The 23,522-nt window shown below is 44.9% G+C and overlaps 1 protein-coding gene across 2 annotated transcripts in view; it reads left to right on the top strand.

The window, feature by feature from the left end:
* The window catches only part of NOCT (nocturnin), a gene marked incomplete at its 5' end in the record, with an annotated part of 30,010 nt that extends 7,187 nt beyond the window's left edge, over positions 1-22,823 (top strand). The window contains 3 exons of one of the 2 annotated variants that reach the window (XM_081303420.1): positions 1,248-1,342; positions 19,399-19,668; positions 20,641-22,823. In XM_081303420.1, the coding sequence (XP_081159546.1) occupies positions 19,407-19,668; positions 20,641-21,476 (1,098 nt within the window). In that variant the 3' untranslated portion in view covers positions 21,477-22,823. Of the gene's footprint in view, positions 1-1,247; positions 1,343-19,398; positions 19,669-20,640 lie in introns of those variants that run through there. The other variant, XM_081303419.1, reaches the window with a different exon arrangement.
* Positions 22,824-23,522: the final 699 nt, after the last annotated feature.

Genomic DNA, 23,522 nt, shown 5'->3' with positions numbered 1-23,522 from the left:
ATCCCAGATACTGAAATGCTAGTGATGAAGATCGCTGGTGTTGGCCTGACTGTTCAGAGGATTATTCTGGAAAAGCCCAGCTTGTGGCAGTGCTTGGCTCCAGTCAGACCCGCTTTTCCTGGGGAGGGATTTCCTTTTCTTTCCTCAGAGATGTCCTTTAGGTGAGGCTGTCCCGACTGAAGTATAGCTCAGCCTTTTCTGGAAAACACTCAGGCGTCCTTGTCTAGCCTGTGACTGACGCCTGGTAAGAAAGGTCGCTTGCCTTGTTGGGCCGTGTATTTTTAGACACTCTGGGTAGAGTCATGACCTTCATTTGATATCTCCGGTAATGCCAGGCGGGTCGTGACACTGCGTTGTACACTTTGTGCTGTACCAGCTGTGTGCTGTAATGACAATGACGTCTGACTGATGGAGGAGGTGGAACTTGACCCCTGTCTATTCCTGGCACGTAGGATAGGCGGCAGTGTGTGCTCGCCTGCTCCCTCACAGGCAGGCGCCACACACACGGTTGGAGATGATGACAGGCAGCCATCCACGGTGCAGGTGCTCTCCACTGTCCGGGTCTGTAAAATGCCCAGTAGGACACCTGGTTCTCAGGGTTGTTAGAAAAAGCAGTGAAAAGAATATGGAAGTGGCCGTGGCACATTCTCTCAAATGTCAGTCACCTGCTCATAAGTCCAGAAGATAAGCATCACTAAGCAGAAGAGGTGTAGCTGTCACCTAGCCGGTCCATCCTGCTCAACTCAATCTTCACAGCGTCTTCTGGGTGCTGGATCAGGATTGGAGTTCAAGTCACCAAGGGTGCGGGCCAGGTGTAAGAAAATGAGAGCCACCAAATTGTGCTCCATTGATTTTGAACAACGGAGCTTGTATCTATATTAGTTCTATTTAAAATAAATATACCGTGCCAGGTATGGTGGTGTACACCTGTAATCAAGCTCAGCACCTGAGGAGACTGAGGCAGGAGGATCACAAATTCAAGGCCAGCCTTGGGAACTTAGCAAGACTCTGTCTCAGAATTTGAAAGGAATAAATATACCATATAGTCAACATCCAAGCTGTTTTATGTTGCTGAATATTGTCTTCATTTTTGCTGGCTTGTCTTGAAGGTGGCCAAATTTATTCAGGAACCAGGTCTAATAAGCGTAATGAAAACCAGCTACTTTATTAGCTCTGAAGTTTCTGAGGCGGTTCCACACTTGGCCAGCAGATGGCACCATTGGATTGCTGCTTCAATGATGCCTTCCTGTGACGTTGGTTGGTGGCAGTTTTGGTGTATTGTGTACTTTATTCTTGAGGGTTTTCTTGGGCCCAAGGTTGATCAGCTTCGGCAGCTTCCCAGGTGTGTACCCAAGATAATTCTGCCTTTTGCTTATTCTTTGACTTTTAATCATTGTTTTTGCTGAGTTACCCTTTCAAGATAGTAAGCTCAAACTGAGAAAAATTATTCACCAACCAAACGGTTTGAACATAGCCTGGAACACACAGTTCCTTGTATCTAGAGGGACAAATCTGTAGAGGTGTCTGGTTCCTGCATGGTGTCAGGACTGCTTCAGATGGGTGGTGGGCCCCGGTCAGTTTGGGCTTGGACCTTTGTCATCCAGCATTATAATTATCGATGGGAAAGTGTTTTATTAAATCTTGGATGATTTCCTCATGGTTACTACTCTAGGATTTTGTCATCTGCCTAGATTGCTTTAGAAGTGTGTGGTAAATGGTATCATTAAGGATGCATATATATATTTAAATATTTTAATGATTTTTTAGGAAAGTAAGCAGATGACTAAATGTGAGAAGTTTATTTACTGTAGATTGATGTTGCTAATCTGAACATTCAAAATCCAAAAATGCTCTAAAATCTGAAACTTTGCAGGTACTATTAACTATTACCAATACCTCACTTCTACTTTATTTCATTAGAATAAATATCTTTTCTTACTCTTATAATAGCCATTAAAGAATTGTTGGATACTTAAGATTTTTTTAGATTTCTTAAATACAGTAGTACAGATTGAATATATCTTTATCTGAAAGGCTTGGGACCATAGGTATGATTCCCCAAAGGAAAAGTCTATACCTGGCCTCCTGTGATGAGTTGCAGTCAAAACACAGGCACGTTGGAAATAGCCTGAAATTACCTTCAGGCTAGGTACATACAGTGTATATGAAACAAATGAGTCTTATGTTTGATTTGGTTCTATCCACAAAATATTTCATTATGTATATGCAAATATTCCAAAATTTTAAAAATCTGAAATTCAAAACATTCTGGTCCCAAGCCTTTCAGATAAAGATATATTCAATCTGTACTACTGTATTTAAGAAATCTAAAAAATCTTAAATATCCAAAATTCTTTAATGGCTATTATAAGAGTAAGAAAACTATTTATTCTAATAAAATAAAGTAGAAGTGAGGTATTGGTAATAGTTAATAGTAGAAGGGATGAAAGTATCTAGTTCTAGCCATATATGAAAATATGCTTATAGAATTAGTGGCAAGGGGTGGGCTGCTTGCCACTAAGAATAGGTTTTCTGTTGTGATAGTGGTACTTACACAGACCAGGCAAATGCTCTGCTACAGGCTCCACTCCCAGCCCTGAGATACAGCTGTTTTGATGTGTCTATTGCCTATGTAAATCCTATGTAAATCATATAACTTGGGTATGCATTGAGAACGATGGCTGCTACTTTTTCTAGCAAAGTGGCAGAAACTCAATACATATGAGGTCAAATTCAAAATGCTTATTTCCAAATATAAAATTAGACCTAGAAGCCAGTCTGAGTACCAGATGAAGTTCAGCAAAGGTTTTGGCCACAATTTGGTATTTTTCGATACCTTAATTTCCATTTGGATGAATTTATTTGGCCTCAGGAAATAAGCTTTGAACATTGATCTTTTCTGAATGTTTGAAGATTTTTTTTTTTTTTTTGGTACCAGGGATTGAGCTCAGGGGCACTCAACCACTGAGCCACCTCCCCAGCCCTATTTTCTATTTTATTTAGAGACAGGGTCTCACTGAGTTGCTTAGTGCCTCACCTTTGCTGAGGCTGGCTCTGAATTCGCCATCCTCCTGTCTCAGCCTCCCAGGCCGCTGGGATTACAGGTGTGAGCCACCTGGCTTGAAGATCTTTTTATTAAAGTTCAGACAGGGAGCTCTTATTAAGTCATACAGTTTCTGTAAAATGGCAAGAAATCTTGGAAATAGACATGTATTTGTGTGTGAAAGGATATTTTTTAAATGCTTGATACTTACAAAAATGAATGGGACTTTTTGTGTGTTTAAAATTTTGGGCACTCGCTAGGCAAGTGCTCTACCCCAAGCGGTACCCCAGCCCCCTCCTAGGTGATAAGCAGTGAGGATGGTTGTAGAGTTTTTCCCTCACTGGTTGTAGAGTGGACATTGTTAGAGTAGCTGCTTCCTGGGATTGCAGTCAAAGCAAGCAGAGTGAGCTTGATGCATATCCAGCATTCCGTGGTCTTAAGGTGTTTTATAGTTCATTGTGCTGCTCTAACAGAACACTTGAGACTGGGTCATTTATAAAGGACAAATTTAGCCTATAATTCCAATGACTTGGGAGGCTGAGGCAGGAGGATTACAAATTCAAGGCCAGCCTCTGCAACGTAGTAAGGCTCTAAGCAATTTAGTGAGAACTTGTATCAAAAACTAAAAAGGGCTGGAGATGTGGCTGAAAGGCAAATTGCCCCTGAGTTCAATTCCCAGTCCTAAAAAAAAAAAAGCGACAGATTTATTTCTACTTATTCCTTCCATTTCCTCCAGGAAATGGGAAGTCCATGATTGCATCAGCCCATGGTGAAAGGTGGAAGGGCAAGAGTAAGGGGCCGGAGGATGGGGACGGAGATGAGCAGAAGGAGGGCCTGGACTCATTCCCTTCACAGTCAGTCCACTCTGGGCAATATCTGCATTAATCCATCCGTTTTCCCCAGCTTTACTGAAGACTATGTACTGACCATAAAATAACAATGTGATAGTTCAGTAACTTGTCATGAATTTATAGTCATGCAGCCACCACTACGGTCCAAGCTGGGAACACTTCTGTCCCCCAGATCCCTCAAGGCCAGCTGCGGCTCAGCCTTCTCCCTGCAGAATCAGGCCTCTGACACGACTTTCTTAGTGTGAGTTCCTGTCCCAGGGGTCCCTCCGTTGCTGTGTGGACCTGCTGCGCTTCACTGGTGCCCAGGATGCTCACTGAGTTGTTTCCATTCAGGGCATCATGAAGATTCCCGCTGCTGCGAACATGTGTGAGCCATTCTTGGTGGGCACATATGTTCTCATTTGTCTGGAATAGATTCCTGGGAGTGAAATTATCTGGTCATGTGCTAAACTGATGTGTAACTTTTTAAAATGATGCAAAACTGTTTCCAAAATGGCTGAGGCATTTGAAAACCGCCTGACTGCAGCAGGAGGAGACTGTATCCTCCACACTCCATGTGGTCCCTTTGACTATGACCATTTCAGCAGGTATGTGATGGTGTCTCCAAATAGTTCTGATTTGCAAGTCCATTTAAGATCATGATTTGCAAATATGTTCTCTCAATCTGTGTCTTGTCACATTTTTTATTTTTATTTATTTTTTGGTGCTGGGGATGGAACCTAGTGATAACATGCATGTTAGGCAAGAGCTCTACCACTGAGCTACATCCCCAGCCTATTGAATTTTTTTTATTTTGAGATAGGTCTCTCCAGGTTGCTTGACCTTAAAATTGTGATCCTCAGCCTCCTGAGATTCATGTACTACCATACCTTTTCACTTTCTTATGGTTTAAAGCAAAATGTTTTATCTTTTAATTGACTTATTTATTTATGGAACTGTGGCTTTAACTCAGTGGTGCTATACTACTGAGGTATAATTCTTATCCCTTTTTATTTGGAGACAGACTTTTGCTGAATTGCTCAGATTGGCCTTGAATTTGCAATCTTTCTTTCTTAGCTTCCTGAGTCTCTGTATCTGGCTAATGTATTTTAATTTTAATGAAATCCAATGTATTCATTTTTTTTTTCTTTTACGGTTATACTCTTGGGACTCTGTTGAAGAACTCTTTGCCTAACACATTCACAAAGATTTTCTCTGTGCTTTTTCTTGAAGTACAATTTGAGCTTTTACATTTGAGACTGGTCTGTTCTCCAGGTAAATTTTTCATATTGAAATTATTTTAGAAAAGTTGTGAAGGTACTGTGGAGAGTCCACATATCCCTTGCTCACTTTCCCAGAAGGTTGACATCTGACACGACAAAGTGCATTTGTCAGACTGAGAAGCCAGCCGGTACCTCACTGTCCACTTAGCTGCAGCCTTCGTCGTCCGGAGACCACACTGTGTTTAGACATGGGGTCTTGTTGGACTCCTGCTCTGTGAAGGTCTCAGTCTTTCCTTGTTTTTCAAGACCTTGACAGTTTAAAGAACACTGGTATTTTGAAGTGTCTTCAGCCAGAGTTTTCTGATGTTTTTCTCATGGTGAGGCTGGGGTTATGGGTTTGGCAGGGACAGATCACAGAGGTAAAGTGACAGTCACATCACATCAGGTTCTGCTAACATGATTCAGGCACTCATGATATTGACACTGGTCATCTGGTCAACATGAAGTGTGCCAGAGCTCTCCTTCTGCCCCTCCCTGTGGGAGGGTGTCACCCCCACTGCTCCCACCCCTACTTCCTCAATCATCTTTATTCTGGGCTCATCCACACATCACCCTTGGGGTTATAATCTAACTCTGCATTGTTCTGCTCCAACTGTTCCTGCTTTGACCACTGAGAACTCTCAGGCTGCATCCTTGTCTGGCTCATCTTTATTTTTCTGGCTCATCTTTATTTTTCCTATCCTAGTCTTTTTTTTTTTTTTTTTTTTTTTGGACTGAGCCACATCCCCAGCCCTTTTCATTTTTTATTTTGAGACAGGATCTCACTAAGTAGCTAGGGCCTGGCCTTGAACTTGTGATCCTCCTGCCTCAGCCTCCCAAGTTGCTGGGATAACAGGCATGTGCCTCTGTATCCGGCTGCCCTAGTCATTTCTCCAAGGAGCCAGATTCTGTTTGTCTGTCTTTGAGAATGGTATTAGAAACCAAGATCTGGGCACAGGGTGTGCTTGCTGCCACTGGGTGCTCACTCCCAGGAAATGGAACCAGGAAATTCACATGTACACACAAAGCCACACATGCACACCATAATTATTTCTATGTGTACATCCTACTATATAGTAAGGTAAACATGACTTCCTACTGATGTCTCTTACTCTAGCGCAGTACCAAGTGGTTCATTCTAGCCTTCCCTCCATTGCCTAGAACTCCTCTGTGGCAGACCGATTTCTGACAACCCAAACATTTACCTGTTATCCATTTACCTGTTTGTTCACCATCCCCAGAGTAGGTGTAAAGCAGTTCCAGAGTTGTCACTACCTCCCTCCCCCACCAGAAACAGCTTTACCACTGAAGTACTGTGCTCGTGCACCTTTCTCTGTCTTTAGCCATATAGTTTCCCATTCAAACACTGTTTCCAAAGTTTCTGAGCTCACAACTCCTCTTTCCCTGAACTACTTTGGCAAGGTGTCCATATATCTGCAATATCATTAGATTCCTTCATTGGGGTCTTCATTTCTTCTTGAGGTCCTTGAACCTCCTGGTTTATATTTTTGCATCCATTAGAGTTTATTCTTTGCAGTGGCTTCTTCTGTGGGCTTGGGACATGCACCGAGTCAACATCCACCACACTGTTCCTACTTAGAGCAGTTCTCTCACCTAAACATTCCCCTGCACATCACCTTTGAAGCCAGCCACTCCTCCCTCCTCAGCCCCTGCCACCACCCACCTGCCTTCCTTCCCTTGGACTTTTCCAGAACACCATGAATGAATCACACAACATGTGGCTTTTTTGGATCTAGCTTTTTTCACTTACAGAATGCATTTAAGATTCACCATGTTCTTGAGTCGACAGCTGTTCCCTTGTGTCTCTGTAGTGTTTCATTTTATGGATCTCCTGTAGTTTATCTGTTCACATGCTAAAGGGCATCTTGGTTGTTTCCAGTTTGGGGCAGTTGTGAATAAAGGTTGTGAACATTTGCATATGGATTTATATGTGAATGTTCATTTTCACTTAATTTTGGTAAATACACAGGGGTGTGAGTTTGGGACTATATGGAAAATCTTTTTAATTTATCAAACAAAAACAAAAACCTCCCAAACTGTCTACTTTAGTGACTGTACATGGGAAATAATAAATAGGAATTTGTGTAGGATTGGTCATATTTATTATTTTGTTATTTTTATTGGCACATTATGATATATAAAATGGTGGAATTTGTTGTTACTTATTCAGGCCCCAGTACCTTATCTTTCCTTTCCTACCTCCCTCCCCCAGTTCCCTTCTTCTCTTCTAATGTTCTCCCTCCTCCCCCCACCTTTTTTTTTTGTACTGGGGATGAAATCCAGGGGTGCTTAGCCACTGAGCCACATCCCCAGTCCTTTTTAAAAAAAAAAAAAAGACAGGATCTCACTAAGTCCTTAGGGTCTCACTAAGTTGTTGAGGCTGGCTTTGAATTTACAATCCTCCTGCCTCAGCCTCCTGAGTTGCTGGCATTATAGGTGTGCACCACCAAACCTGGCAGTCTCTCTTCTCTTTTCACAAGATCCCACTCTATTTTTTCCCTTTTCTCTAACTTCCACATGCAAGAGGAAACACAACCCTTGACACAACCCTTGAGTGGCTTATTCTGTTTAGCATAATATTCTCAAGTTCCATCTGTTTTCCTGCAATGACATAATTTTACTCTTCTTTATGTCTGAGTAAAACTCTTTGTACATATACCACACTTTCTTTATCTATTCTTTTTTTTTAATTTTTTAGTTGTAGATGGATACAATATCTTTATTTTATTTATTTATGTAATACTAAGGATTGAACCCAGTGTCCCACGCATGCAAGGCAAGTGCTCTACCACTGACCCACAACCCCAGCCCCTATTCATCTTTTGACTAACACCTAAGCTGGTTTTTATTTTTTTTAAAGAGAGAGTGATAGAGGGAGAGAGAGAGAGAGAGAGAGAGAGAGAGAGAGAGAGAGAGAGAGAGAGAATTTTTAATATTTGTTTTTTAGTTCTCGGCGGACACAACATCTTTGTTGGTATGTGGTGCTGAGGATCGAACCCGGGCCGCACGCATGCCAGGCGAGCGCGCTACCGCTTGAGCCACATCCCCAGCCCCTGGTTTTTATTTTTTAACTCTTTTATCAAATTCACACAGTGAAGCCATCAGCATTTGGGCTTTTCTGTGTGGAAAGATTCTAACTTACTGATGCAACACCTTCCCTGCCCTACTTAAACTACTCCCGTAGAACTGGGGTAGAGGAAATGGGAGCGGCCCTGGGCACAACTGTCAGACTGTCTCTGTTCTTACCTCTTCAATAACCTTCATGAGTTTTTACTTGTCTTTTGGTCAATGGCAGGAGCCCTGAAATAACTTTTTTCTCCCAAGACTGAAAAATTGTTACTTGATAAAACTTTTGAATTTAATAAAGAAATTGCAATAATTTGTACATACTAATTCAAAATATTTTCAGTAAGCACCAAATAGAACAGATTCCAGTCCTTCCATTCAAACACCTGTATTATTGAAAGATGAACCCAAACTAACCAATTTATTTGTGTTTTTAATCAAGAAATCTAAGATTACCAATCAGAGATGCTAATTCACATGAAATGACCAGGCTAAACCCCTGTGGTGACCAAGAGCTGCTTCCTAAAGGTCCGTTTGACCTGTGCATTCCGAGGGGGTTCCTTCAGGCTGGTAATAACAGGTCCACGTGCCAGATACCACCCACAGAGCACGGGGCACAGGGAGCAGTAGGCATCATGTACGAGTGCCGTGAGAAATGTGTGGTCCCTTGGTCAAGGGGATGATGCCCAATGTCCGTGGGCCGACAGGGCAGGAGGGGCCAGGAGCAGGTGCAGGTCACTAAGCCCCAAATAGAAGCAGGCAAGACTGGGAAGAGATTTTGAAGTCCAGATCAATGCGCATGAGTGGGAAGGGCATCGGAGCCTCGTGGACCGGGTGGCACCAAGGCCAGAACAGGAGCTGAGCGGAAAGCAGAGCCTCGGGAGAGGGAACAAAGGAGCCACCAGACCGCGACTGTTCAGGGGACAGTGGAGTGTTTGTATTTTGCAAAGGGTGTAATCCAGTAAGAAACCGCAAAACAGGATAACTCCTCCAAGAGGACAGCATCTTCCCCAGCGCAGGGCGGGGACTCCGCGTGCGCTCTGGGGCTGAGCTCTGCAGCACGCCCTGGTCCCTGGGAATCAAGTCCACGAGTAAGAATCTTCCTATGAAAACTGTCTGCTCCAAAAAGCAAAACAACCAACACAAGCAAACCACACTCAGAAGTAAAAAAGACGTCGGTGTAAGCTTGACCCTCACACTGTGTCCCAGCCGTCACAGAGGGAGACAGGCTCTGCCATTACTTACCCTGATTACTGCAGAGTATTACAACATGTAGCATCTCATGCTCCTAATGCAGCTCCCCAATGTAAACTTACCCAAATTAAGCCAGTACCACCTCAAGGACCAACTATAATATTGCTACACTACCTCAGCATAGTTTGACCCTTTTATGGGGGCTTCACAAAATATCCACACTACAGTCATCCCCCAGAGATTCCTCTTCTTGAAGTAGTTTTCAGTGGGGGAGTATCTTGTTTTTGTTTTTTGAGATAGAGTCGTGCAAAGTTGCTTAGGACCTCCCTAAGTTGCTGAGCCTGGACTTGAACTTGTGATCCTCTCACATCAGCCTCCTGAGCTGCTGGGATTAAAGGCATGCACCATGTGCCCACAATTCAAAGGAAGTAGCAAATTTACAAATTTTTCTGCATTACCATGGATGGGCAGTTATCATAAAAGGCCTATAAACAAATTCCTATCCCCTGATTCTCAGATGATTGTAATTTTCCCTCAGATCATAAATTCTACAACTGGAAGCATAAAAAGGAGGGAGCTGTACAAAAATTACAATTTTAAAAACAAAGCAAAAATAGTAAAAATCTGTCATCACACTAAGAGTTTAAACTTGGCTAAAGACAAAAAAAAAAACTCGGTTTACCAAATATATAGGCATTTTATAAACTTAAGAAATTGCCAGCTTGGGGCTGGGGATGTGGCTCAAGCGGTGGCGCTCTCGCCTGGCATGCGTGCAGGATCGATCCTCAGCACCACATACAAAGATGTTGTGTCCACCGAAAACTAAAAAATAAATATTAAAATTCTCTCTCTCTCTCTCTCTCTCCCTCCCTCTCTCTCTCTAAAAAAAAAAAAAAAATGCCAGTTCAAAAATAAAAAGTAAAAATTTTAGGTGAGAACATTGAACTCACAGAAACTGATTATTCTGTAGCAAAGAGTTCTTCCAAAATGCCGTGCCTGCTAAGGACAGTGTGGCAGAGCTTGGCAGGGGATACCATGCAGACCAGACTGCTGGGGCCTGCTTCTGCTGACAGGGGTAAGGGCAGATGCCTGCTCCCAGGTAGGCTGAGGTGCCCTAGGAATTTCAGCTGCTTTTTGTGCTGTGACTCGTTGATGACTTCCCAGTCCCTGCTTCAAGTGCCCTGGCTTTCTCACGTGCTCTGGTTTCTACACAGATAACTGCAATCTTTTTTGTATAGAAAAAATATTCTGCCTGTCTTGGCAACATCCAGAAACTTCTAGATAAACTGGTTGGTGTTGGGAATGTAGCTCAGTGATAAAACACTTGCCTAGCATCTGCAAGGTCAGGGGTTCAGCTCCCAGCACTGTCCCCACCTGTACCCCCCAGATTGAACACATGGAGGAGCAGCAGTTTGAGTCTCTCTGTTCAGCACCATTGCCATCCTGACACACCAGGCCCCAGTGGCTGCCCAGGCCCCAGCAGAGCTGCCATTTCTAGAATTGAAGTGACTCGTTTTGATAATTTGTCCAAGTTTTTGTAGTTGCTTTGGGGGAGGGAATTTGTCTTCTCCCTCACTCCATCATAGGAGTCAAAAGCCCCCTGCCCCTGGCTCTTCCTTCTAGTGCGCAGTAGCAAGCAGATGTGGTATAATAGCTGCCAATTCTAAAAAATAACCTTGCCACCACTCCATTTCTCTCCTTTTTAGGTATAATTCCTTTAAAATAACTTCTCTGCACTGTCTTACATACTCTTCTCCCCACAACTCCACCAAAGTAAAAAATTGCTATTGTTAATGTCACCAGAGTCCCCAGTGTTTCTGGAGTTTTTCCAGTGTTTTTGGTTCTCCATCTTTTTCCTTGAACTGTCAGTAGCATTTGATGCAGGTGGTAACTTTCTCTTGGATAAACTGGTCTTTATTTGGTTCCAAGAAAATCATGCTTCTAATTTTTTCTCCTTCTCTGGCCATGTCATCATTGCCTTTGCAGATTTTTACACTAACCCTCTGTTCCAGAACTCGGTCCTTTGGCTTCCTTCCCCTCTCCCTCCCTCCTTCTCTCTCTCTCTCTCCCTCCCTCCTTCTCTCTCTCTCTCTCCCTCCCTCCTTCTCTCTCTCTCTCTCCCTCCCTCCCTCCTCCCCCCCCCTCTCTCTCTCTCTCTCTCTCTCTCTCTCTCTCTCTCTCTCTCTCTCTCTCGTACTAGGGACTGAACTCAGGGGCACATCCCCAGTCCCAAAATATTTTGTATTTTATTAGAGATAGGGTCTCACTGAGTTGCTTAGGGCCTTGCTAAATTGCTGAGGTTGGCTTTGAACTTAAATCTTCCTGTCTCAGCCTCCCAAGCTGCTGGGATTATAGGCATGTGCCACCACACCCCGCTGGCCTCCTTTCTCTTAAACGCACTTTAGGACTGGCATGTAGCCCAGTGGTAGAGCACTTGCCTAGCATTCATGAGGCCCTGGGTTCCATCCCAGGACCACAAAACAAACAAAACCCACAATCAAAAATAAGTAAAATGGGGCTGGGGATGTGGCTCAAGTGGTAGCGCACTCGCCTGGCATGCGTGCGGCCCGGGTTCGATCCTCAGCACCACATACCAACAAAGATGTTGTGTCCGCCGAGAACTAAAAAATAAATATTAAAAATTCTCTCTCTCTCTCCTCTCTCTCTCTCTCTCTCTCTCTCTCTCTCTCTCTCTCTCTCTCTCTCTCCTCACTCTCTCTTTAAAAAAAAAATAAGTAAAATGATCCACTTGGGTCTTTCCCGTGTACTAACATCTCCCAATTGTGTATTTCCTGTTTGTACCTCCCCTGGGAATGCCAGTCACTAGCTGCTGAACCCAGTCTTCTGCAGACCCTTCTGCAGATCAGGTGTTCCTGTCACTGTCATGGCAACATCCTTGTTCTGTGCTCGGCCAGAGGCCTTGGCCAGCCTTCTGACTGCTTTTCCTATCACGAGCCATGTCCAAGTCATCCACAAAACTTGCTGACTCTTTAGGCCTTGTGCAGAAATCGACCACTTTCACTGCCACCACCGAATCCCCGCCCCTTGACTGCTGTGAGTGTCCCCCAGTGGATTCTCCTCATCTCCCTACAATGCAGGGTGTTTTTAAATCCATCAGCCAGTGAGTGTCAGCCAGAACATGTTTCGGTGGCTCATGGTTCATGCTTCACCATGGTGCTGCGCTGCCACCCTCTTGGTTTAGGTGATGCCCCTTAACGAGGCCCTCCCCATCTGCGCCTCGGTTGACCAGTCCTGGTGGCACTCTGGTTACTTTGTCTTGTGCTTGGCAGGGTGGCTGACCTCTGGAGTTGGTAGGCCTTAGGGCCCCAGAGGCTGAGGCTGGCTTTGAACTTGCAGACCTCGGCCACACTGCCTGGCTGACCTCCCCTCCTGATTGGCTGTGCTAACCCTCCTCCTCAGATTGCCCAGGTGTCCCCTCTGAGCTCCTGCCTGCTCTTCCTCTGCCAGGGCTCTTGCACCAGGAGGCCACTTCCTTACAGTCTCTGTTCTCTGCTCAAATGCCAGCTTTGGTTGAGGCATCCAAGGGCATAGTATGTAAAATGGCACTGCTCCGTCCACTAGGGTTCCCTATCCTTTCTCCTTCTTTTTCTCCATATGACAAATTACATATGGTCAGAGGGGAGACGAGAAGGGGAGAGATTTTATTTGATCTTTTGAAAAAATCATGCAGGGTTATTGTCAGCTTTTCATCTCTTAATATGGTATTGTCTCTCCCCACTAGGACACAGAGTTCGGTCTGTTTTGTTCACTAATGTGTCTTCAGGAGGCTGGAGTAGTGTGTCACACAGTGGTCATTGAAATATTTGAGAAAAGTGAGTGCAATTAGTAAGGCACGGATGGGGGTGGCTGCGGGTGGCCGGCAGAGCACTGACATGCATGAGCCTGCGCAGGTCCCCTGTCTTCATCTGCTTCTTTGAAGCCTTGTCCTGGTTACTCTTCACCATCCTAATTGCTTTAGCCTTATCGTGTTCTGGCCATCTGAAGAGTTGCATTTTTCTTCTTTCATTAGATAAGAGGTGATGCCCGTTCACCACTTATTAACTTCGTGGGGGAAAAGATTAGCACGAGTTTTATTGGCATGGTGTGCCCTTCCCAGAACGCAGGGAGTAAGAACGTAAAATTACCCCACATGCTGCCTGGAGATGATCCTCAAGGACTGTGGCATTAGATTAGATTAGGATTGGACAGTGGCTGAAAGACTAGGGTTGAACTGCCCAGTGCAGGGAGCACAGCCTGGCCCTGAGCAGACCTTCCAGGAGGCTGCATGAGGACCGTTTGGGTCTCGTCTTCATAACATGCCACCGCCACTACCACTGCCACCGCCACTACCACTACCACCACCACCACCGCCACCGCCACCACCACTGCCACTGCCACTACCACTACCACCGCCACTACCACTACCACCGCCACCACCACCGCCACTGCCACTGCCACCGCCACTACCACTACCACTACCACTACCTCTACCACCGCCACCGCCACTGCCACTACCACTACCACTACCACCACCACTACCTCTACCACCGCCACCGCCACCGCCACTGCCACTACCACTACCGCCACCACTACCACTACCACCACCGCCACCGCCACCGCCACTGCCACTACCACTACCACCACCACTACCACTACCACCACCGCCACCGCCACTACCACTACCACTACCACTGCCACCGCCACCACCACCACCACCACTGCCACCGCCACCGCCACTACCACTACCACTGCCACTACCACCGCCACTACCTCTACCACCGCCACCACCACTGCCACCACCACTACCACTGCCACTGCCACTACCACTACCACCGCCGCCACTACCACCACCACCACCACCACCGCCACTGCCACTACCACCGCCACCACCACTGCCACCACCACTACCACTGCCACTGCCACCGCCACTGCCACCGCCACTACCGCCACCGCCACTACCGCCACCGCCACCGCCACTGCCACTACCACTACCACCGCCACCACCGCCACCACCACCACCACCACCACCGCTCGTGGCCGCTAAAAACAATTTTAGGACTTTTTATTTGGACATGTGCTCCTCATTCTAGCCCCCCCCCATTTGGTGACTAAATCTTTACGGGTCCCTGTTGTGTCTTGTAGCCTTCCCATACTATACCCTTCCTTTGAGCCTGTTTTAGACTTGATGTTTTTTCTGAGAAGCTACATCATCTCAGGTCATTTTGATCTCAGATTTGTTCTCTAGTTCTAGGGATGGCAAAATTTTTCTGAAAAGGGCTAGATAATAAATAGTTAGGCATTGTGAACCAAAAATGATCCTGTCACACATTTTTGTGTATATTAACAACTCTTTAAAAATGTAAAAACTTCAGGGTATAATGTCATATACCTGTAATTCCAGCAACTGGGGAGGCTGAGGCAGGAGGATTGGAAGTTCAAGGCCAGCCTGGGAAACTAAGCAAAACCTTGTCTCAAAATAAATAAAAAGGACTGCAGTGAGGCTCAATGTAGGCACTTCCTGGCAAACTTGAGGCCCTCCATTCAATCTGAGGGTGGGGGGTGAGAACTGTTTTCAGCTTAAAAACTTGTGCAAAAGACCTGGCTCCTGGAGACAGGGTGCCAGTTTTGCTGGATATAAAATCCTTGGCTCACATTTTCTTTCTTTAGGGGTATTAAATGTTATTTCATGTTCTTCAAGCATAAAACATGTACAGTTGAAGTGTGATGATACACAAATTGTCCTTATTAAGTTGCTTGCTCTTGTTACCTCGATGCCTAAGAATGTTTTTCATATTCTTTGCCATCCACTTGTTGGTCACTCTGGGTTGACATTCTCAGGCATGTGTTGTTGTTTCCAATATCTACTTTTTAACTACTGTGAAATAGTTGTATTAGTTTTCATCTTCAAGGGATCAATTTTGCTTATTTTCAGTATTGTCAGTTTCTCTCACATTTTTTTCTCATTTTTATTTTTTAATTTTATTTATTTATTTTTAGTACTAAGGATTGAACCCAGAGGTGCTCTACCATTAAGCCACAAGCCCAGCCCTTTTTATTTTGGGAGGGTTCCACTGAGGATTGATCCCAGGGGTACTTAAATACTGAGCTACACACACACACACACACACACACTTTTTAAAAGACAGGGCCTTGCTAAGTTGTTTAGGGCCTCCTGCCTCAGCCTCCCGGGTTGCTGAGATTACAGGCCTGTACCATCATATCTGAGACTTTTTATTTTTAGACAGGGTCATGCCAAGTTGCTAAGTCTGGCCCGGGAACCTGTGATCGTCCTTCCTCAGCCTCCTCAGTAACTGGGATTATATTCAGGCACCACCACATTCAATCATTTCTCTTTCTTAAAGGAAATAATTTAATCTAAATACAGAATACTTTACCATAGGAATTCTATTCTGATTTACAAAGGTTATACAATCAGTTTGACATTATATGGAAAAATTACCTAAGCCATAGCTGGTAAAGATGAATCTGTGGGCTGTGTGTCTGCTGGGTTTCATTTCTGGGTTTCTAATTCTGATTTGGAATACTTTTCGTACCTTGTATCATTTTCTTAAATGACCTTTAGTTCACTTTGAACTAGGGCACAGTTTGATTTGCTTCTGTTATCTTTTTTCTTTTAATCTGGAATTGATTTTTCTAACTTGTCCAGATTGATAGAAGGAGGTGTGGTTCAGGATAGTTTTTCTGACTTTCCCTAATTCCTCGAATGTTGGGCTCACTCTTCTTCCCTGTGCTGGGGATCAAGCCCAGAGTCTCACAGTAGGCCATGGCTCTACCACTGAGCTACATCCCTCTCCAACCCTCAAATACTGGACTCCTATTGGACAGCACAACCCCTTTTCACATTCATTTTTGCATGATACTTTCTTTTTATCACAATAACTGTCACTGGAGAGTGAGGAGTTCCCAGAGAAGGAGACTTCAACTTAAGACAAGTAGAGTTCTGGGGCTCTTGACAGAACGTGCAGAAATGATCTTAAGGGTGTATCAACTAGAGACACAGACATAATTTAGGAAAGCAGAGACATTCAAGGGCAAATGTGGGCCATCTAGAAAGTAAGAGATGGATTTGGGGTTCCCAGCTCCTCTTTTAAAATTAACTTGGGGGGCATGGGCAGGTGTGTGGAGATGACATCAATCTGGTGATTATAAGCAGGTTTATGGTGGTCTGGTCATTCTCTGAATCCCTAGGCTGACATGGTCTCTATTATCTGATCAGTAGATAACATTGGAAAGTACCCTTAATTTTAGGTTTCTTAAAATATCATCTCTCTTGCTTAATCTATTCATTATGTATGTTAATAAACAATGCACAAGACAATTTTTAAAATCTATTTAGTTGTCAATGAACCTTTATTTATATATGTGGTGCTGAGAATCAAACCCAGTGTCTCACACATGTCAAGCAAGTGCTCTACCACTGTGCCACAGCCCTAGTCCCACAAGGTAATTTTTATAAGTCAATGAATTTATGATAGCTTTAAATTTACACATTTTCCAGAAATTGGGGCGTGATAGGCCTGGAAGAAAAACTACTTGGGGAGTGACAGGTTTGAGAGAGAGAGCTGGCCTAGGGAGGGATTTTTTTAGATTAAAGTTGTATTTCATTATGTCATAACAGCCCCAAAGCACAGCTTGGCAAAGACATAATGTCATCCAGAGGAATGTAGAGCCATGCTGTTGAAACCCGTCTGCTTCACATTGGTAGCATGCCCGCAGCTTGGCAGATGTCCGGCATTACAACTTACCTCATCTTGAAAATATACCACGGTGCCCTTTTGAGTTTGCACTGGGGCCCTGGTGCTCCTTGGCACACAGTTTGGGGACCACGATCTCAGTGCTGCTGCAGATCTGGAGACCACCCTCAGGAGCCACAAAGGTGTCAGCTCTGTGGTATTTGTTTTTGCGGGGGATTGAACCCATGGGCTCACACAGGCTAGGAAAGTACTCTCCCGTGGAGCTACATCCCAGTCACCAAGAAGAAAGAGTTTGAAAGTGGTATGGATGAGATAGGTATTTGGGGGTACAGAGAAAAATACCACATCTCACAAAAGAGGTGCCCATGAACCGTTGGCCTGCAGTAATCACCCATGAAGCCTTGGAATGCTAAAGTAGCGACTCAGGCTTCCCCGCTGTGTCCTTGTGGCCATATCCTAGCCTGCAGAGGAGCAAGAGGCAGGGCAGCACCCAAGCACAGGGCAAAATGGTGCCAAGTGGCCTGACCCTGCCCTGGCTCTACCTCTTGTCCAGGCCAGCTGCTGTCCCACTGACTCCCAACACTTGCATTTTCAATAAATCTCTTGTGCCCCAATATGACTCATGTTGAAATTATTTTTTCCTTTTTTGCAGTACTAGGGATCGAACCCAAGGTTTCCTTACCACCAAGCTTCATTCCAAGGCCCTTCTTATTTTTACTTTTTATCTTGAGACAGGCTCTTGCTAAGTTGCCCAGGCTGGCCTTCAATTTGATATTCTGCAGTTTACATGGCCTCTTGAGTCACTGGGATTACAGGTGTGCGCCACCACACCTACCTGTCACATATGTCCAGGGCCCTGTCATCTTGAGTTGAGGTCCCCCTTTTTGGGGCCTCCTTGGACAAATTTCTAGTGACATTTCCAGCCAAGTAGAAAATTTCTTCCTTTGGTCTCATACACTAGGTAAGCAGGCAAATCAGTTAAAATGGATTTAAAATGCTGAAATCAAACCCTCTGGATCAAATGTTCGTGGGTACGTTTTCTTGGAGATGCCCAGACAGCTGAATGTATGTTGGGAAGACCAGTGTACCGTTTCTTAGTTTTGAGGAGGGGGATAAGAGCACATTCTTAATGGTAGGCTTATTGACCTTGATGTTCAAGAATATTTGACTATTCAAATTAGCTTGGTGACCTGCCTCAGTGAGTTTGATTGACTGCTAGTTTGAGAGGTTGTCAATCAGCCTGCCAAAGACTTGTCTTTCAAGAGAGAGAATGGATGTGGATATATGGTAGAGAAATCCAGGTTGCTCGGTACAAGGATCATCACGCACAGAATCGTGGAGGTGATTCCAGGTAAAACTTGCCCCTGCGTTTATTCTAAAATGAAGAGGAAACAGTCAACTTCTAGAAGGATCATTGTATGGTTTGGGCGAGCCAATGGCTGTCGCTTCCCGTGTGCTCCCCCGTTGAAGACTGAGCTCTGTCCTTAATGAAGTGTGATCTATTGAGAAGCAGAGCACTAGAAAGTGCGTGTGAAGACAGCGGCGCTGGGGCACTTTCTGGACCTCTCCTCGCCCTTTCTCGTTCTAAGATCTCAGGAAATGCGGGCAAGTCAGGAAAAGGTGCATCCTGGGTGGAAACCTGCTGGCTCCTGCCCCTTCTCCTGGCCCCTTTTCTGGAATTTTGAAAACCCAGCAGTTGATACTGCAGAGCATGCTGCCCAGTGTGATAGGAATCCTAGAGAGAGCTCAAGCCCTGATGGGGCTTGAGACCAGAAATAGCTGTGGAGTAGATTCAGCCATTGCTTTACGGCATGAGCAGGGCAGCAACCTGCCATACCCCAGCACCTCCCCAGGGTCAACATGAGCTTCCCAACATCTCAGTCTTTACAAACGAGTCTTCAGGTTCTTATGATCTATAGAAAAAGGATTGTGGGTTTTGTTAGGCTGTACTTTGGTGAGACCAGAGTTATAAATCATAAAGACAAATCCTAGGATAGAAGAGACCATCAAGGTCAAGGTAGTCTTCCCTTAAAATAATTGTATTAGTCAGAGACTCGTGTTAAGCACAATATTTGAATTACCTGTCCAGGTGGAAAGCGGGAACCTGGAAGCTCCTTCAGTTGACCTGTAGAACTGGCTTTGCACCTGAATGTGGCACCATTGCCCACTGAGCTCCCAGTTGGTCCAGACATAACTGCTTGCCTTTCAGCTGAGGCGGGAGAAAGCAGGGTCAGGAGCTGATGTAACTGTGCTTTCCTCTCCCGTAGTGTGTTCCATGGGAAACGGCACGAGCAGACTCTATAGTGCTCTCGCCAAGACACTGAACAGCAGCGCTGCCTCTCAGCACCCAGAGTACTTGGTGTCACCAGACCCAGAACATCTGGAACCCATTGATCCTAAAGAGCTTCTTGAGGAGTGCAGGGCTGTCCTGCATACTCGACCGCCCCGGTTCCAGAGGGACTTTGTGGATCTGAGGACAGATTGCCCCAGTAGCCACCCACCCATTAGGGTCATGCAATGGAACATCCTCGCCCAAGGTATGCCTGATGCTTCTGTGCTCTAACTTCTTTTCTGCTTCTGCACATGCTCAGTGCTCTGGTGTCTGTGTGCAAGGGAGATGTGTGGAAGGAAGGGGTGACTGTCTTTTACCAGGCAACTCAATAGAAGATCCTTAAGCCTGTTGCCTCCAGCTTCCAGTCCATTGCTGTTAGGTGGCATTGGCGGGGTAATATGGAGAATTTTGTGCAAGAGACAGAACTGGGGTGGAGGAGCCTAGGTGTTTTTGTGACTCGTTTCCAATCCATTCTCAGCTGTATAACTGGAGACCAAAAAGATGTAGCGTCAACTCTCTGTTCATTGAAATATATTGTTACTGTAGAAAGGTCTCCTTTCCTGAGTCTGCTGAATTAAAAAACAGATGTGTCAATCAAACTTCTGTACATTACCTTTTATGTAGCAGTAGACATTTTAAGGAAAAGAAACAAGGACCCATTTTTTTATGATGCATGTATGTCTTTAGCTTCTGGAAAAGAAGGGAATATGCTGACTTTATCAATCTTTGATTCTTTTCTTTTTTTCCACTTATTCCTTCATAAGTAGGAAAAGTACCCATTTAAAGTTCATTCTGAGTAGCGTCTACATCAGTTCACATGGCTTTATTATAGTCAGTGTTAAAACTAGTGTATAGAGTAAAATATGTTTATTTCATTTGACAAATTTTAGTTCCCTGGGATGGCAAAGAACAGTTCTCTAACTAAAGCTGAAATCAAAGATCTTTTAGTTTGGAAAATAATTAAAAAAATAGTTTGATATAAAAGAAGTCAGTTGCTTGCTTCATTTAGATGCTAAGAGGTTATTTAATTGGGGGGGATTAGTGGAATGTAGACTGAGAAGAACCACCCAGGGCATCTAAAGCAGAAGCCTGGAGTAGACCTGACCTCAGGAGCCTCCAGCTACCTTGAAGTCATGGTTCTGTAGTAGCTGTCAACTGACTGGCTCTTTCCTTACAGCACTTGGAGAGGGCAAGGACAACTTTGTACAATGCCCTGTTGAAGCTCTCAAGTGGGAAGAGAGGAAGTGTCTCATTCTGGAGGAAATCCTCGCCTACCAGCCGGACATACTGTGCCTGCAAGAGGTGGACCACTATTTTGACACCTTCCATCCTCTCCTCAGTCGCCTGGGCTATCAAGGCACCTTCTTCCCAAAGCCCTGGTCACCTTGTCTGGACGTTGAACACAACAATGGACCAGATGGCTGTGCCTTATTTTTTCTCCAGAACCGATTCAAGCTGGTCAACAGTGCCAATATCAGGCTGACGGCCATGACGCTGAAGACCAACCAGGTGGCCATTGCTCAGACTCTGGAGTGCAAAGAATCAGGACGACAGTTCTGCATCGCCGTCACCCACTTGAAAGCTCGCACTGGCTGGGAGCGGTTTCGGTCGGCCCAGGGCTGTGACCTTCTCCAGAACCTACAGAACATCACCCAAGGGGCCAAGATCCCCCTGATCGTCTGCGGGGACTTCAACGCGGAGCCCACCGAAGAGGTCTACAAGCACTTCGCGTCCTCCAGCCTCAACCTCAACAGCGCCTACAAGCTGCTGAGCGCCGACGGGCAGTCGGAGCCCCCGTACACCACCTGGAAGATCCGGACCTCGGGCGAGTGCAGGCACACCCTGGATTACATCTGGTACTCGAGGCAGGCGCTGAGCGTGCGCTCGGCGCTGGACCTGCTCACCGAGGAGCAGATCGGGCCCAACAGGCTCCCCTCCTTCAACTACCCCTCCGACCACCTCTCTCTGGTGTGTGACTTCAGCTTTAACGAGGAACCCGACGCCCTTCTATGAAAGCTCCTCTGGCCTTTCTTTAATCACAGGAGTCTTAACCAGGGGTGTTCAGGAAACTGAGTAGGAGAGGACGTTGCCTGAGGAGGGTCCCCAGGCTCTGCTCCCTTCCTGCCTTTCCAGCACGCCCTTGGGAAGATCCCGTTAGTTCACGAACCTTTTCAACCAAAACCTGTAGCAAAAAAGCTGTGTGCACTCCAGTTTCGGCTTCTCTGTCCTCCCTCCTGACCTGTCATTGAAGGGCATTCAGCTGGGCTCGCTTGAAGCTTCTCAGTTTGCGGATGCTTAGAAACTCGTGGGCTTGCTCTCCTCCTCCATAGCGAACACTCAGTAGGTAGGAAAATCTCGCTAGAGCGCGTTTCAAGTTATTTATTTGAGTTTTTCAAATGTCATCAAGATATGCATGACAATATTTATTATTTTTATATCTTCATGTAAAACTAAATTATAGCATCATGAACGTTTTAGAACCGTGCAAGACACAAGTTATAAGTAACTTATAGTAATTTTCTTCAAGCTTTAAAATGTTCCCCTCTGGTGGCCTAACAATGTGTACAGAGCAGCTGTTCAGCCTGGGGGGTGGGGAGGGTGTTATCTAAGTCTAAAAATGGGGACTGATGCGCTCTTCACAAATACTGCTCTCTCTGCCTCTGTGTTTCCCATTGTGTTTCTTGAAGAAATTCCAGTTAGTTTTCCATTATTTAATCATTGCTTTATATTGTCCTTTTTCCATTGGGATAATAGTCGTATACATTTGAAAGTTAGTCAGTATCATCATCATTTGTGTTGGAATGTGCTTTCACCATGATTATTTAGGAGCTGTTATGTGGCGGTGGCTAAGAAAGCCAGGGGGACCTTCTTTTTAGAAATGTGAAGGCTATTTTGTTTCGTTTTGTATTTTTTTTTTTTTTTTTTTTTTTTTTTTTTTTTGGTACTGGGGATTGAGCACAAATGTGCTTTACCACTGAGCTGCATCCCCAGCCCTTTTTCTTTTTTGTTTTGAGACAGGGTCTTTCTGAGTTGCCCAGGCTGGCCTCAAAACTTGTGATCCTCTTGCCTCAGCCTCCTGAGCTGCTAAGATTACAGAGATGGGAAACTTTATAGAAAGCTTCTAATTGGGCTGTCATAGAAATTTCCTAGGAAAGCCAGATGACTGGTTTAAAACATCCACAAAGAAGAATGTAAGAAGTTAAAAGATAAACCACAATTCTCAACCATCAGAAATAAAAGTGATAAAGATAACAGGTAAAGCCTCTTCCAAACAACATAACCCATCAGGAGTAAACTGGTACATATTTTATTGTATGAGTTGTAAATATTTAAGATTAATAAATGGCCTTTTAAAGCTTGTGCTGTTGATGTCTTTTTAGTTCAAAAAGAATCTGGGAGTAGATTGATTGTTGATGCAGTCACGTGGTGGTCTGCTCTAGCCACTGCTACGTGGAACCTCACATCACAGTGGGCATGCCCTGGTTTCTGTGGCTGTGGCTTGGCAGCACCCAGGATTTGCTTATGTGGTCCCTCAGTGCCCAGGCTGCAGGTCCCCAGCATGGCTCATCCAAACATTCCAAGTTGGAATCACTCTCAGAACAAATGAGGTTTTCAGTTTTGTACATAGAAGAGCATGGGACTACCTGGGAAGAAGAGCAAGCAGGGAGAACCACTGCACCAGGGCACTGGAGAGTCTTAGATGTCTGGTGTCGTGTTGTTGAGAAACAGCAGGGTCAGAGTGCTTTACTCCGCAGACCAACCTAAGAGAAACTACGAGAGCCTTAAGCAGGCAAATCCAGGTGAGGATGAAAGCCAAAATTACTTAGAATTTCAAATATCACCAACAACAAGGGTTGGGGGGAATATGGGGTGGGTAGGAAGACCACTGGGCAAAAAGGTTTCTGGAAATATCAGTAAGTGAACATTTTAAGGTAAGGAGATTGAGATAAACCCACTGTGAAACTTGTGGCAGGAGGCTGAATGTTTACTTTAATGAAATGCTTCTGTTGTTTGCATTTTCTTGTTTTCATTTGAAGTATAAATTATGTGAGCATTCTG

This window comes from Spermophilus citellus, assembly GCF_964194105.1.
Source record: "Spermophilus citellus genome assembly, chromosome: 8".
Taxonomy (NCBI): Eukaryota; Metazoa; Chordata; class Mammalia; order Rodentia; family Sciuridae; genus Spermophilus; species Spermophilus citellus.
This window is presented reverse-complemented; position numbering and strand designations above follow the sequence as displayed.